Genomic DNA, 15731 nt, shown 5'->3' with positions numbered 1-15731 from the left:
TTTAGTGTTGTTAGCCGCCCTGAGCCCGGCTTCGGCTGGGGAGGGCGGGATATAAATAAAAATTATTATTATTATTATTATTATTATTATTATTATTATTATTATTATTATTTCCTCTCTTTTCTCTCTTTTTTGCAGCAGAAGACATACGTGAAACCATGGCGAAAACAGAACTACCCAGGTTGCCACCGGAACGAGGTACATGTGAAAACTTGGAACAGCAGAGAAGGAAAAGAAAAACAAGTCAGAATGGCTGGAGTAAACCCTCTGCTTCTGAAGGCCGCAACTACCACGAGATTGCAACTGATGAAACAACAGATGAAATAAGAGAAACGAGCAAATGTTGTGTGTATTGGGAATGTTTCGGTTCAGCTCCTCGCGCAGGTCAAAAAACAAACCGGTATTTGGAAGGCGGAAAGTGCGTCAGTGAGATGATAACTGCAGTTAATCAGATGATTCACAAAGAGGGGAAACCATTCCGGTGCGTGGAATGCGGAAAGCGCTTCAGTCTGAGTTCCACCCTTGCTTCTCACCAGATAATTCACAGAGCGGAGAAGCCGTACAGGTGCTTGCAGTGCGGAAAGGGCTTCAGCCAGAAGATTCATCTCACTTCCCATCAAAGAACTCATACAGGGGAGAAACCGTACCAGTGCCCGGAATGCGGGAAGAGCTTCAGCGAGAAGGCGAACCTCGCTTCCCATCACCGGACGCACACAGGGGAGAAACCGTATCAGTGCCCCCAATGTGGGAAGTGCTTCAGGCTGAGCTCTACCTTGAGTTCCCATCAAAGAATTCACAGGGTGGAGAAGCCCCATAAGTGCTTGGAATGCGGGAAGGGTTTCAGCCAGAAGATTCACCTCACATCCCACCAGAGAATTCACACAGGGGAGAAGCCCTACCAGTGCGTGGAGTGTGGGAAAAGCTTCATTAGATACTCCAGCCTGACATCACACCAAAACATCCACAAAGGGGAGAAGCCATTTCGGTGCCCCCAATGCGGGAAGAGCTTCAGTCAGAGTTCCACCCTTACTTCCCATCAGAGAATCCACAGAGTGGATAAGCCGTACAAATGCTTGGAATGTGGGAAGGGCTTCACTCAGATGATACACCTCACTTCCCACCAGAGGATTCACACCGGGGAGAAGCCGTACCAATGTTCAGAGTGCGGGAAGAGCTTCGTTCGAGGTTCGAACCTTATTTCGCATCAGAAAATCCACACCGGGGAGAAACCCTATCAGTGTTTGGAATGCGGGAAGAGCTTCAGTCACAAGATCAACCTCACTTCCCATCAAAGGATTCATACGGGGGAAAGGCCGTATCAGTGCTCAGAATGCGGGAAGAGCTTCAGTCAGAAAAGCAACCTTACCTCTCATCAGAGAATTCACACACAGGAGAAACCGTACCAATGCATGGAATGCGGGAAAAGCTTCAGCAGTAAGATCAATCTCGCCTATCATCAAAGAATTCACAGCAGTGCTTGGAATATGCAGTAACCCTGGATCATACCGGCGAGCCCACATATAAGTGTTTTCTTCACTAATGTCGATGAGTAATATTTATTTTTGTGAATGGATAAGAAAATAGACATAAATGCACAAAGTACATACAGTGGTACCTCAGGTTACATACGCTTCAGGTTACATTCGCTTCAGGTTACAGACTCCGCTAACCCAGAAATACTGCTTCAGGTTAAGAACTTTGCTTCAGGATGAGAACAGAAATCGTGTGGCGGCAGCGGGAGGCCCCATTAGCTAAAGTGGTGCTTCAGGTTAAGAACAGTTTCAGGTTAAGAACAGCCCTCCGGTACCCGAGGTACCACTGTATTGCTGTCAAATATAATGTTGCAGATAACTCCATGTCCTAGACAATCTAATAACAGAGAAAAATTAATCAGGCCCATTTCTGGGGAAACCCAACTTTCTCAAGCTGAATTTGATTCAGCCTTCTCTGTTACGCAATCCAAACCCTTGACAGGAGATACTGAACTGCCTTATCGTGACTTAGCTAAGCTTCAAAGCTTATCTTTGTTGTAAGCAATGAATCCTTATAATGCGTTATGTTTCGTTCAGGGCCCAATTTAAAGAAATAATTTGTCTAGTCAAAAAGGAACAGCATGACCTCCTAGCCGATAGCTGTATGTTTAGAAATGCCCTGACCTAGTGAAATTAACATCTTTGAGTGCCGTCTCTGAGTGGCATGGCCAGAGGTACTTTGAACAACTGCATTTATATAACAATAATCTAAAAGTGACTGGAGTAAAAACACCTGAATGTTTCAAATAAAACACCTGCATGCTTAGATTGAAACCTGCATGTATATAACCTTGTTATTAGAATTATTGCTTTCTTTCCATCCATCTAGGTATTCTGTAAAATTGGCAGTTTGATCTGAAATATTGTTATTGGCTATTTGATTTCTTACTTGCCTTTCACCATAAGGTGGATTACAGCAATTAAAATACTGTATTAAAAACAGTTTAAAACAAAGTTAAATTCACAGGAATCGGGAGGACGATTTCCTGAAAACCTGTATCTCAAGTGTAAAAAGCAAAGAGGTGTGTTTTCAGCATATGACATAAACTATACAAGGAATGTGTCCGACGCAGCTCTGTGGGGAGGGATTTTCACAACCTAGGGGCTGCCATAGAGAATGGCCTCTTGCAGGTCAACCCCTCATCTTCGAAAGGCGGTGGAACAGCCAAGAGGGGCCATTCTGCTGATCTTAACCCAAGAAGGTCTGTGGAGAAGGAGACAATTTCTCAGATATTTGGGGCCTAAGTCAATTAGGGCTTTCAGTGCTGTTAGAAGTGGGTCTGAGACCCTCAAAATAAAATCTGAACAAAATTGGTTAAGCAGCAAAGTGTTTATTGAATATAAAAACGTTCTTGCAAGAGCAAGTGTCCAGAGCAGGCGCACCCAAAATTAGCAAAACATAACCTTATATCCCCTATTCCCAAGTGCAGGTTCCCTCCCTTGTTTCCCCATTGGCTGGGCATGTGCAAAGTTTACAGCCTGTCACATCGATAGGCAAGCTAAGGCCCAGGGGCCGGATCAGACCCAATCTAGACTTCTAAATCTAGTCCGGGAACCAGTGTGTTTTTACATGAGTAGAATGTGTTCTTTTATTTAAAGTGCATCTCTGGGTTATTTGTGGGGTATAGGAATTCGTTCATTTCCCCTAAAAAAATATAGTCCGCCCCCCCCCCCCAAGGTCTGAGGGACAGTGGACCAGCCCCTTGCTAAAATAGTTTGCTGACCCCTGACCTATCATGACTGCCTAATTAAAATACTAACATCCCCATCTTTGTTGACATCTCCCTTTACGGTGGTACCTTGGTTCCCAAATGGTTCAGTTGTCGAACAAATTGGCTCCCGAACGTCGCAAACCCAGAAGTAAGTGTCCCGGTTTGCAAACGTTTTTTGGAAGCTGAACAACTGACATGGCTTCCAATTGAGTGCAGGAAGCTCCTGCAGCCAATCAGAAGCCGTGCCTTGGTTTCTGAACCGAGATAACCTGGGGAACTGCTGTGGCAGCCAGCAGTACAGTCCAAGTGATGCAGGAAGCAGACAGGACGAACAGGAAGGTCAACAAGAAGAAGGTAGTTTATTGGTTAATTTTTCTAGTAAGGCTGTTTCCCATACTATTTGGTACCATTGGTCCATGCTTACTCCTGACAGGTCTCTCCAGTGTCTGGTTATGATGTTTCTGGCTGCTGAAAATAGGTGGGTTATGAGTTCTTTGTAGTTTAAGTGGGCATTATTGTCTTGGAAGATGTTTAGGTAAAGGTAAAGGGACCCCTGACCATTAGGTCCAGTGGTGGCCGACTCTGGGGTTGCGGCGCTCATCTCCCTTTATTGGCCGAGGGAGCCGGCATACAGCTTCCAGGTCATGTGGCCAGCATGACTAAGCTGCTTCTGGCGAACCAGAGCAGCGCACGGAAACGCCGTTTACCTTCCCGCCGGAGCGGTACCTATTTATCTACTTGCACTTTGACGTGCTTTCGAACTGCTAGGTTGGCAGGAGCAGGGACCGAACAACGGGAGCTCACCCCGTTGCGGGGATTCGAACCGCCAACCTTCTGATCAGCAAGTCCTAGGCTCTGTGGTTTAACCCACAGCACCACCTGCATCTGGAAGATGTTTAGTAAGGCCAATTCTGGTTTCTAATACTTGCTTGGTTATTTTACATATTTCTCATATGGGGACAAATACAAGAAGACGCCTTCACCCCGGTTGGCTCCCCTTTATCACATATCACAGCCCAACAAGACAATGACAAAAATCCACCAACAGCATACAAATCAATATGGCTAACCTGATCCAAAACACCCACCCACCCCACTCACACATGAAAACAAAGACCACCATAGCCAACCACAAATGAACAGCCGCACCCTAGGCCAACCCCAACCTCTCTCACCACCAAAGGAACACAAGCGAACAGCAAAGAATCTGCACAAGCAATGCTGACACCAAACCCTACATATATTAAGTAAAATAGAAACATCGTCTCCCGACCCCCATCCCTACCCAACTCCCCCCCACCTCTTCCCCCTTTTCTTCCTAATGAAACTGATTTGTAAAAATGTTACATGGAAAAAAGATACGAGAGAGAGACATTGCACATACTTTTGTAAATCAAGAAAATCTTTAATAAAAATACATGTAAAATAATAAAATAAAAAAGAAGACATCTGAAGGCAACCCTGTTTAGGAAAGTTTTTAATGTTAGATGCTTTGTTCTGTTTTTAATCTGTTGGGAGCCACCAGATGGGAAACCCAGCCAGACAGGCGGAATATAAATATATTATTATTATTATTATTATTATTATTATTATTATTATTATTATTATTATTATATCCACTAATCTTTACATACAAGCTTCATTCTCCTGGAACTGAAGAATCACATATTCTTTAATAAATGATGAATTTTCAAAAGAAGAAGAAGAAGAAGAAGAAGAAGAAGAAGAAGAAGAAGAAGAAGAAGAAGGTGGTGGTAGCAGCATTCCATGGCCTTTTACCAGGTCTGGAAGGGTCATGTCCACCTACTAGTCACATGCAAGGAAGGATGCTCCAGGCCAGGAGGAACAGGAAGTTTTGACTGGCTGGACCAAACATTCCCTTGCACTCTAGAAAAATAAGGAATGTTGTACTTGACTGTTCCCAGTGGTTTACATCCCACAAAACCGAGGTACCACTGTAGTATATTTGCTACTGGATGATAGTTGATCATTTGCTTTGTGAATGAACTAAGAAAATGTAAATGTAAAAAATAATAATATAGCTTTATTGAATGCATATGTGGAATTAAAGAGACGGTTTTTGCAGGGAGAGTGGCAGGGGGCAAATGTTCTGACCTGGACCTGTGCGTAACAAAGCAAAGGCAATAATCTGGGTTATGATCCAGTAGGCTGAGTTGAACCCAGTGGATCTTAACTGTGGTGAGCCCTGAAAACGGGGCATTCGGGGGACATGTCGGGGGGTGGAGTAGAGAGGAGGGGACTTGGGCTGAACCCTAAGCCTATTCATCTGGGTCTCGTGACCTGGCAACCCAGCATAAATAAGCCGTTTTAAAGGCCTGATTTGCCTTTAAAGGCAAGCAGTAGCATTGCTCCTGAACCAAGCTTGGATCCAGAATACGCTGGCTCCTTACACCAGCTTCTTGTGTGTAGCGTTGCTCCCTGATATTCCTGCGTGAAGATCTGCGCACGGTATCTTATGAAAAGGAAAGAGAGCTGAAATGTGCTTGGTGGGCCACCGGGAGTTTTCTCCCATCTCTGGTCTTGTCAAAATGAAATGCATCTTCTGTTTGCGTTTCAGGTGCTTTATATGTGATAGTGCAATAAAAACAAACCAATGTTCTGTCAGCTTTCCCCGCCTTTCAGTCATGTGGCTTGGAAGATGATGTCCAAGCCACAGCTGGGGCGAACTTTCCAAGTGACCACCAGTCTGTCCTACATGCTTAAAAGAGAGGGGAATCCCCAGGGGTCAACTAGCCCAACCCAATGCAGGAATCTCGGCTAAAGCATCTATGACAGATGGCCAGCCAACCTCAGCTTAGAAACCTCCAAGGATGGGGAGTCCGCCACCTCTCAAAGGAGACTGTGCCACCGTTGAACAGCTCTTACTGTTATATAGTTCATTCATTCATTCAACTTGGACTACTGCAATGCGCACTACGTGGGGATACCTTTGAAGCTGACCCAGAAACTATAACTAATCCAGAATGCAACAGCTAGACTGGTGATTGGGGGCGGCCGCCGAGGCCATATGACACCGGTCCTGAAAGACCTGCATTGGCTCCCAGTGCATTTCCGAGCACAATTCAAAGTGTTGGTATTGACCTTTAAAGCCCTAAACGGCCTCGGCCCAGTATACCTGAAGGAGTGTCTCCACCCCCATCCTTCAGCCCAGACACGGAGGTCCAACTCTGAGGGCCTTCTGGTGGTTCCCTCCCTGCGAGAAGCCAAGTTACAGGGAACGAGGCAGAGGGCCTTCTCGGAAGTGGCACCCGCCCTGTGGAACGCCCTACCACCAGATGTCAAAGAGATAAACAACTACTTGACATTTAGAAGACATCTGAAGGCAGACCTGAACAGGGACTTTTTTAATGTGAGACATTTTAATGTATTCTTAATCTTTGTTGGAAGCCGCCCAGGGTGGCTGGGGAAACCCAGCCAGATGGGCGGGGTACAAATAATAAATTCTTCTTCTTCTCCTTCTCCTTCTCCTTCTCCTTCTCCTTCTCCTTCTCCTTCTCCTTCTCCTCCTCCTCCTCCTCCGCCCTATACCCGGAGGTCTCAGAGCAGTTCACACCAAGACCACAACATACAAAATCAAACCAAAAGCAGTACAGTGGAACCTTGGGTTACATATGCTGCAGGTTACAGACGCTTCATGTTACAGACTCCGCTAACCCAGAAATAGTACCTCGGGTTAAGAACTTTGCTTCAGGATGAGAACAGAAATCGTGCTCCGGCGGCACAGCCAGCAGCAGGAGGCTCCATTAGCTAAAGTGGTGCTTCAGGTTAAGAACAGTTTCAGGTTAAGAACAGACCTCCGGAACAAATTAAGATCAGAGTTTGCAGGGCAGCAGCTGAAGAAGGTGCAAAAAAGGGTTTTCTTGTGTGTGTTACTTGTGGCTGATTAGCTGCTCTCCCTGTGCAAAGGTCAGAGGGGGCAGGGCTTCTGTTGAGGTAGGTGATTAGCTGTGGGAGGAGCTTATCAGAGTTTGCAGGGCAGCGGCGCGCGCCTGGCGGCGCGCGCAGTTTGATCCATCTTTTAGATTTAGGGGAGCTAGTCTCACACGTTTGTTGACAGAGAACTAGGGGTTTTTTGGGGGGGAGTTATTTGTCCTGTCTTCACGCTTTTTTATGATGGAAGACCACTGTAGTCACCCCCAACGACATGTTCTCAAGATGGAGGGTGAGGGAACAGCTGCAGTCGCCTGTGATTCCTGCGCAATGTTTGCCATCTTGCCAAAGGTTGCAGGCAGCTTTACTTGCAGCAATTGCATGTTGATTGCACTCTTACAAGACAAAGTCCAGCAACTGGAGGAACGTGTAGCTACACTCCAAAGAATTAGAGAGCTAGAGCTCTTCTTGGAAGCAACAGAGCACACCGTCTCCACCAAGGAGGAGACAGGGGACTCCCCTGAGAAGGAGGCTAGTTCACCAACACAGGAGCCAGCTATATGGAGAAACGTGACTCAAAGAAGTAGGAGGCCCAGGGTTCGCTCTGATTGTTTAGAAATACACAATCGCTTTGAGGTCCTCTCCCCTAGCATGGAAGACGAAGAGCAGACCCCATTTGAGGATCTCTCCCTCATTACAGTCGATCAGGTATATGAGGACGAGCAGCAAAGCCAGTCCTCAGGGAATGTGCAGGCGACCTTGGAACGGACAGCTCACGGAAGAACCCCGACCAGACCTAAGAGGAGGCGTGTAGTGGTGATAGGGGATTCCCTACTGAGGGGAACAGAAGCAGTGATCTGTGGGCCTGACAAGATGTCTCGGGAAGTGTGCTGTCTCCCCGGGGCTAAGATCCAAGATGTAACTGAACGACTGCAAGGAATCATAAAACCCACTGACAAATACCCCTTCCTCTTGGTTCATGTGGGAACCAATGACACTGCAAGCAATAGCCTCCAGAGGATCAAAAGAGACTACGAGGCTCTGGGCAGGAAATTGAAGCAATTAAATGCACAAATTGTCATCTCATCTGTCCTCCCAGTTGAACGACGTGGCCCAGGGAGAGAGGGAAAAATAGTGGAAGTGAACAACTGGCTTCGCAAATGGTGTAAACAGGAACGGTTTGGTTTCTTAGATCACGGGCTGCAGTTTCTTAAAGATGGACTTCTGGCAAGCGATGGGCTGCACCTCACAACGGTTGGGAGGAATGTTTTTGCCAAAAATCTCAGAAACCTCATCAGGAGGGCTTTAAACTGACTAATGTGGGGGAGGGAGACAGTGCTCCTGAAGGTAGGAGTCTATCAATTGATGAAGATGATCATCCAAATGTCATAGACCAAATGGAGCAAACAGCACACAGACCTAGTGGTGGGAGGAAAAAATCCTTAAATAAGAGACACGGGGGAATGATTAATGGACTTCAATGTCTGTACACTAATGCGCAAAGCATGGGAAATAAACAAGATGAGCTTGAGCTCTTGGTACAGCAAACTAAATATGACATAATAGGCATCACTGAAACCTGGTGGGATAAGTCCCACGATTGGAATGTAATAATGGAGGGATACAATCTATTTCAGAGAAACAGACCAGACAAGAAAGGAGGAGGAGTGGCATTATATGTCAGGGATGTGTATACCTGTGAAGAGATCCAAGATTTAGAACCTCAAAGCCAAAGTGAGAGCATTTGGGTCAAAATTAAGGGAGAGAAGAATAACAGAGACCTCATTGTGGGAGTTTACTATAGATCCCCAAGCCAAACGGAGGACATAGATGATGCCTTCCTGGAACAGATGGCCAAGCATGCAAAAGGAAGGGAGATAGTAGTAATGGGGGACTTCAATTACCCGGATATTTGTTGGATGTCAAACTCAGCCAAGAGCATAAGGTCAAACAGATTCCTCACTGGACTTGCAGACAACTTCATTGTCCAGAAAGTGGGAGAAGCAACAAGAGGAACAGCCATTTTAGATCTGGTCCTAACCAATGTTGATGACCTGGTTAGTGGGGTAGAAGTGGAAGGATCATTAGGCGCGAGTGATCATGCTCTTCTGAAGTTTACTATACAGCGGAAAGGAGCAGCCAAGCATACTAGGACTCAATTTCTTGACTTTAAGAAAGCCGACTTCATAAAACTTAGGGAAGTGCTGGGTGAGATCCCATGGACAGTAATACTAAAAGGAAAGGGAGTTCATGATGGCTGGGAGTTTGTTAAGAGGGAGATAGTAAAAGCACAACTTCAGGCAATACCAATGAGACGGAAACATGGAAGGTGCCTAAAGAAGCCAGGGTGGCTATCTAAAGAACTTTTAACTGAGTTAAGATTTAAAAAGGATGTGTACAAAAAATGGAAAAGGGGGGAAACCACCAAAGAGGAATTCAAACAAATAGCCAGCACGTGTAGACACAAAGTCAGAAAAGCTAAAGCACAGAATGAACTCAGGCTTGCTAGAGAGGTTAAAAGCAACAAAAAAGGCTTTTATGGGTATGTTCGTAGCAAAAGGAAGAACAAAGAAACAGTGGGGTCACTCAGAGGAGAAGATGGTGAAATGCAAACAGGGGACACAGAAAGGGCTGAACTCCTCAATGCCTTCTTTGCCTCAGTCTTCTCCGATAAAGAAAACAATGCCCGACCTGAAGAATTTGGAGCAAATGATTCAGCAGAGGAAACACAGCCCAGAATAACTAAGGAGATAGTACAAGAATACTTGGCTAGTCTAGATGTATTCAAGTCTCCAGGGCCAGATGAACTGCATCCAAGAGTATTAAAAGAACTGGCAGATGTGATTTCAGAACCACTGGCAGTCATCTTTGAGAATTCCTGGAGAACAGGCGAAGTCCCGGCAGACTGGAGGAGGGCAAATGTTGTACCTATTTTCAAAAAGGGGAAAAGAGAGGACCCAAATAATTACCGCCCAGTCAGTCTGACATCAATACCAGGGAAGATTCTGGAGCAGATCATTAAGCAAACAGTCTGTGAGCACCTAGAAAGGAATGCTGTGATCACCAATAGTCAGCATGGATTTCTGAAAAATAAGTCATGTCAGACTAACCTGATCTCGTTTTTTGACAGAATTACAAGCCTGGTAGATGAAGGGAACGCAGTGGATGTAGCCTACCTTGATTTCAGCAAGGCATTTGATAAGGTGCCCCATGATATTCTTGTAAAGAAGCTGGTAAAATGCGGACTTGACTATGCTACCACTCAGTGGATTTGTAACTGGCTGACTGACCGAACCCAAAGGGTGCTCATCAATGGTTCCTATTCATCCTGGAGAAGAGTGACTAGTGGGGTGCCACAGGGTTCTGTCTTGGGCCCGGTCTTATTCAACATCTTTATCAACGACTTGGATGATGGACTCAAGGGCATCCTGATCAAATTTGCAGATGACACCAAACTGGGAGGGGTGGCTAACACCCCAGAGGACAGGATCACACTTCAAAACGACCTTGACAGATTAGAGAACTGGGCCAAAACAAACAAGATGAATTTTAACAGGGAGAAATGTAAAGTATTGCACTTGGGCAAAAAAAATGAGAGGCACAAATACAAGATGGGTGACACCTGGCTTGAGAGCAGTACATGTGAAAAGGATCTAGGAGTCTTGGTTGACCACAAACTTGACATGAGCCAACAGTGTGACGCGGCAGCTAAAAAAGCCAATGCAATTCTGGGCTGCATCAATAGGAGTATAGCATCTAGATCAAGGGAAGTAATAGTGCCACTGTATTCTGCTCTGGTCAGACCTCACCTGGAGTACTGTGTCCAGTTCTGGGCACCACAGTTCAAGAAGGACACTGACAAACTGGAACGTGTCCAGAGGAGGGCAACCAAAATGGTCAAAGGCCTGGAAACGATGCCTTATGAGGAACGGCTAAGGGAGCTGGGCATGTTTAGCCTGGAGAAGAGGAGGTTAAGGGGTGATATGATAGCCATGTTCAAATATATAAAAGGATGTCACATAGAGGAGGGAGAAAAGTTGTTTTCTGCTGCTCCAGAGAAGCGGACACGGAGCAATGGATCCAAACTACAAGAAAGAAGATTCCACCTAAACATTAGGAAGAACTTCCTGACAGTAAGAGCTGTTCGACAGTGGAATTTGCTGCCAAGGAGTGTGGTGGAGTCTCCTTCTTTGGAGGTCTTTAAGCAGAGGCTTGACAACCATATGCCAGGAGTGCTCTGATGGTGTTTCCTGCTTGGCAGGGGGTTGGACTCGATGGCCCTTGTGGTCTCTTCCAACTCTATGATTCTATGATTCTATGATTCTATGATTCTAAGTTCTTAACCCGAGGTACCACTGTAACCCAATAACACCCCCGGCCCAAAAGCCACATTCTAAAAGGGTGTTGGATGCCAATAAGATCAGCCAAAGGCTTCTAGTTTCTAGTTCAATTGCTCAGCGTAGATGCAAAACCGCATTTCCCTGCAGGATCTGCCAGGGGTCCTTTCGCTTGGATTCCTGCATGGCAGGGGGTCGGACTAGATGACCACCTGGGTGCCCTCCAATTCTTTTGAATCCATCATTTTCTTCTCTCTGCTGAGAGGCGATCTAGCGTAGGGAGGATGAGAACGGGATTTCCTGCAAACCTCCCCGCCCGCCCCCCCAAAACACCTTTGCAGTCAGTTTCCTCCCATCTTGCTCAGGGGAAGGGGGCCTATGTCTGAGCCCCCCAGGAGTGGCCAAAGCAGGTATCTCTGTGAAATGCAGAAAAAGCAGAGACCGGAGAGGAATCCGGCAGTTCAGCCTTTGAGTTAACATGAGCCGAGCTCGCTTCCTGGACAGGGAGAGGGAACTTGGGGAGGGGGGAGGGAACACTTATTATAATGCCCCTCCCCATCCGGTGGCTTTCCTGCTTCTTCCCGCGCTGGGATCCACGCTCTGGGATCTGGTGAGCTTGCCTGCCCCACTTTTTGTGCATTTGGGTGAAGGGCAGTCCCCGGGCTGGAGGGGATGGGGAGACTGCAAGGCTGCAAAGAGAGGAGGGGGCTTGGATGCTTGGCAGAGGGGGGTTGTTAACATCCCCACCTCCTCCACGGTCTGATCCTCTTTTCTAAACCGTCTGTGTTGGGGATGATCATTGTGGAGGGGAGTTCCAGAGGTTAATGATGCGTTGCTATGCGCTTTGGTCTCCGATTCTCTGCCGAAGCCCCACGCGCACATCACTCAGGGATTGCAGGAGGCTCAAGCAGGCAGGTCCCCTTCGTTTTAGGAGGGTCCCTGCCCTGTTAAAGGAGAAATCTGAGGGCTCCCTTGGACAAAAAACAAGGACACCAGCTGGGAATAGCAGAGCAAAACAGCAGCCAGTAGGCTTGGTCTATATTGAAGACTGTCGCGACAGGACTCCCACCTGCCACAAGGTGGAACAAGATTGAAGCCCTGAACAAAAAGAGCCCCCAAACTTTTCTTAGCTGTTAAAAAAGGTAAAGTGACCCCTGACCATTAGGTCCAGTCGCGGACAACTCTGGGGTTGCGGCGCTCATCTCGCTTTATTGGCCGAGGGATCCGGCGTACAGCTTTATTGGCCGAGGGATCCGGCGTACAGCCAGCATGACTAAGCCGCTTCTGGCGAACCAGAGCAGCGCACACGGAAACGCCGTTTACCTTCCCGACGGAACGGTGCCTATTTATCTACTTGCACTTTGACATGCTTTCGAACTGCTAGGTTGGCAGAAGCAGGGACCGAGCAACGGGAGCTCACCCCGTCGTGGGGATTCGAACCACCGACCTTCTGATCGGCAAGCCCTAGGCTCTGTGGTTTAACCCACAGCGCCACCCATTTTCATGTAGTTCTCCTTTAACAAGCTCATCTTTTGTTTCCCAGAGCTGGAGGCTTTCTTGGGGCACAGACCAAAGATGGAAAAGCAGGATTCTGCTGCAGCAGGAAGAGGCCTTGACACTATCAAGATTGGAAGCACTGAGAACTTCTGGGAAAGAACCGTGCAGAAGAAAGTACAGCACGAACAGTTCAGAAACTTCAAAGATGTCTGCTACCAGGAGGCCAAGGGACCTCGAGAGTTTTGCAGCCAACTGCGCCGCCTCTGCCATGAGTGGCTGAAGCCAGAGCAAAACACCAAGGCTCAGATCCTGGACCTGGTGATCCTGGAGCAGTTCCTGGCTGTCCTCCCCTCGGAGATGGAGAACTGGGTCAGGGAATGTGGGGCGGAGACCAGTTCCCAGGCGGTGGCCCTGGCTGAAGGTTTCCTCCTGAGTCGGGCACAGGAGAAGAAGCAGGAGGAGCAGCAGGTGAGAGACAGCTGAATGAGGGTTGTTCCAAAGGGCCTAAAAAAACATGAGGGAGCTCAACTCAAAACTCCCTATAATTGGCCAACTTTTTCGGACAGCAAGAGCCTGTTGGATCAGGCCAGTGGTTCATCTGGTCCAGCATCCTCTTCTCACAGTGACCTTTACCTTCCCGCCAGAGCGGTACCTATTTATCTACTTGCACTTTGATGTGCTTTCGAACTGCTAGGTGGGCAGGAGCAGGGACCAAGCAACGGGAGCTCACCCTGTTGCGGGGATTCGAACCGCTGACCTTCTGATTGGCAAGTACTAGGCTTTGTGGTTTAAGTCACAGTGCCACTCTGCGTCCCATATTTATGGACCTAATAGGTATCTAAACGGGACGCGGGTGGCACTGTGGGTAAAACCTCAGCGGCTAGGACTTGGCGATCGCATGGTCAGCGGTTCGAATCTCCGCGGCGGGGTGCGCTCCCGTCGTTCGGTCCCAGCGCCTGCCAACCTAGCAGTTCGAAAGCACCTTCGGGTGCAAGTAGATAGGGACCGCTTACCAGCGGGAAGGTAAACGGCGTTCCGTGTGCTGCGCTGGCTCGCCAGATGCAGCTTGTCACGCTGGCCACGTGACCCGGAAGTGTCTTCGGACAGCGCTGGCCCCCGGCCTCTTAAGTGAGATGGGCGCACAACCCTAGAGTCTGTCAAGACTGGCCCGTACGGGCAGGGGTAACTTTACCTTTACCTTTTTAGGTATCTAAAACCAGTGATATTTTAGGGAGCAGGCTAGCAGGCGGGGCCCATTACTTATATCATAGGAGCCTACACAACACAAAACACCGTTGCTGTTTGTAGGTTTTATTTTATTTGTTTTTTATCTTATATTTTGGAAATGTACGTCCAGATATTTTTCTTTTTTCTTTTTTTAGAGGCCCCCAAGAGAGTGGGGTCCTAAGCTATAGCTTGTTTAGCTTATATGTAAATCCGGCACTGGTGATGTTCCTTCCAGTCCTTGTAAAATGTTATGTCTATCTTTTCCCAGCCGATGCTTCCATCATGCCTTGGGCAGAGCTAATATCCCACTGTTGTTTCAGAAGTTCTCCAATGCTCCATAACGTGGTTCATTGTTCTCCAGCTTTTACCAAAAAGCTTCCAAAGATCTGCGTTCACGTTGTTTTACAACTTCAACTTGCTGTTTCAGACCAAGGGTCTGCTTGCAGAATTGGCTGCTGATTCCCTGGAGGCAGAGAGGACGCCATCAACCACTGGAGAGTATCCCATGCGAAACATGCCAGAGAGTGATGGAGGTGCCACTTTGTTGGGTAAATATTAATGTTACATGATCTTGAACTTGGGTCCCCCTCTGTCATAGAGCGTGCCGGTCAGTAAATCACCCACAGTTCAAATAAAAATAATAACAATAATTCTATTATTTATACCCCACCCATCTGGGTATAAATCTGTTGTCCCAGCCTTCAATATTGAGTATGTTTACATTTTAAAAAGTCATCCAATCTTTGAGTCACACCAGATGTGCTGCTTCGTAATATAATTTAAGATCTGGTAATGCAAACCCGCCTCTATCTCTAATTTCCAATAATAATTTGTATTTTATTCTTGGCTTTTTACCCTGCCAAATGAGCACCCCAAATGAGCCACTTTGGGCGGCTTACAACATATCTAAAAACATGATAAAAACATTGATCCTTAAAAACTTCCCTGTCTAGGGAGTTAACTGGAAAAACACAGTCTCCACATACTTGGCTTAATGTCAAGCTTAATGAGCACAGCAGCTCATTCCCTGTTGGGTCTTCCGGCAGTGTTATGTACTGAAGTTTTCACCCTGGGCCAGCAGGGGGATACTGTAGATAGTTTTCACTCAGGTCCACATATGCAAATAAGGGATTGAAAGTGACATTCAGTGATTGGATAGTTACAGAAAGTTGTTACAGTTGCATTGTAGTGGAGCTCTATATAAGCAGGCTGGCTGAACCCTTCAGTTCAGTTCTGTTCTGGCCTGTGAATAAACAAGAGCTGTTTGAAGAATCGCTGTGTCGTCTGATATGTTCACCCACAACTTAACAGGCAGGAAATCAGTTGCTGAAACGGAAAGCCTCCCCCACAACTGTCTTAAGTCCGCTCCTCTCCAGGGAGCTGTCTTAAGTCCTCTTTCCCAGCGATCAGAGACTGCACCTTTGTGTGACCTGTTCTCCTGTTCCGGCCCTCTTCTGGTTCTGGGAGACGGAGGGTGAAGGGAGTTTGCCACAGCACAACGAGGGAGACACCCGTGCCTCTTCATCAGCCTGACC

The 15731-nt window shown here is 47.1% G+C and overlaps 2 protein-coding genes across 3 annotated transcripts in view; both read left to right on the top strand.

Annotated features, from left to right (window-relative positions):
* LOC114591095 (uncharacterized) overlaps positions 1-15731 on the top strand; it is a 56212-nt gene that overhangs the window by 12193 nt on the left and 28288 nt on the right. Inside the window, exons 6-7 of one of the 2 annotated variants that reach the window (XM_077923204.1) lie at positions 139-1434; positions 8913-8922. In XM_077923204.1, coding sequence (XP_077779330.1) covers positions 139-1434; positions 8913-8922 — 1306 coding nt within the window. Of the gene's footprint in view, positions 1-138; positions 2487-8912; positions 8923-15731 lie in introns of those variants that run through there. The other variant, XM_077923203.1, reaches the window with a different exon arrangement.
* On the top strand, positions 12019-15567 carry LOC114592324 (zinc finger protein 24-like). Its single transcript, XM_077923413.1, has 3 exons — positions 12019-12082; positions 13016-13437; positions 14624-15567. Exons 2-3 carry the CDS (start codon positions 13048-13050, stop codon positions 14753-14755), a joined length of 522 nt encoding a protein of 173 aa, XP_077779539.1. The 5' UTR covers positions 12019-12082; positions 13016-13047; the 3' UTR covers positions 14756-15567.

The sequence above is a fragment of the Podarcis muralis genome, chromosome 2 (genome assembly GCF_964188315.1).
Source record: "Podarcis muralis chromosome 2, rPodMur119.hap1.1, whole genome shotgun sequence".
NCBI classification, from domain to species: Eukaryota; Metazoa; Chordata; class Lepidosauria; order Squamata; family Lacertidae; genus Podarcis; species Podarcis muralis.
This window is presented reverse-complemented; position numbering and strand designations above follow the sequence as displayed.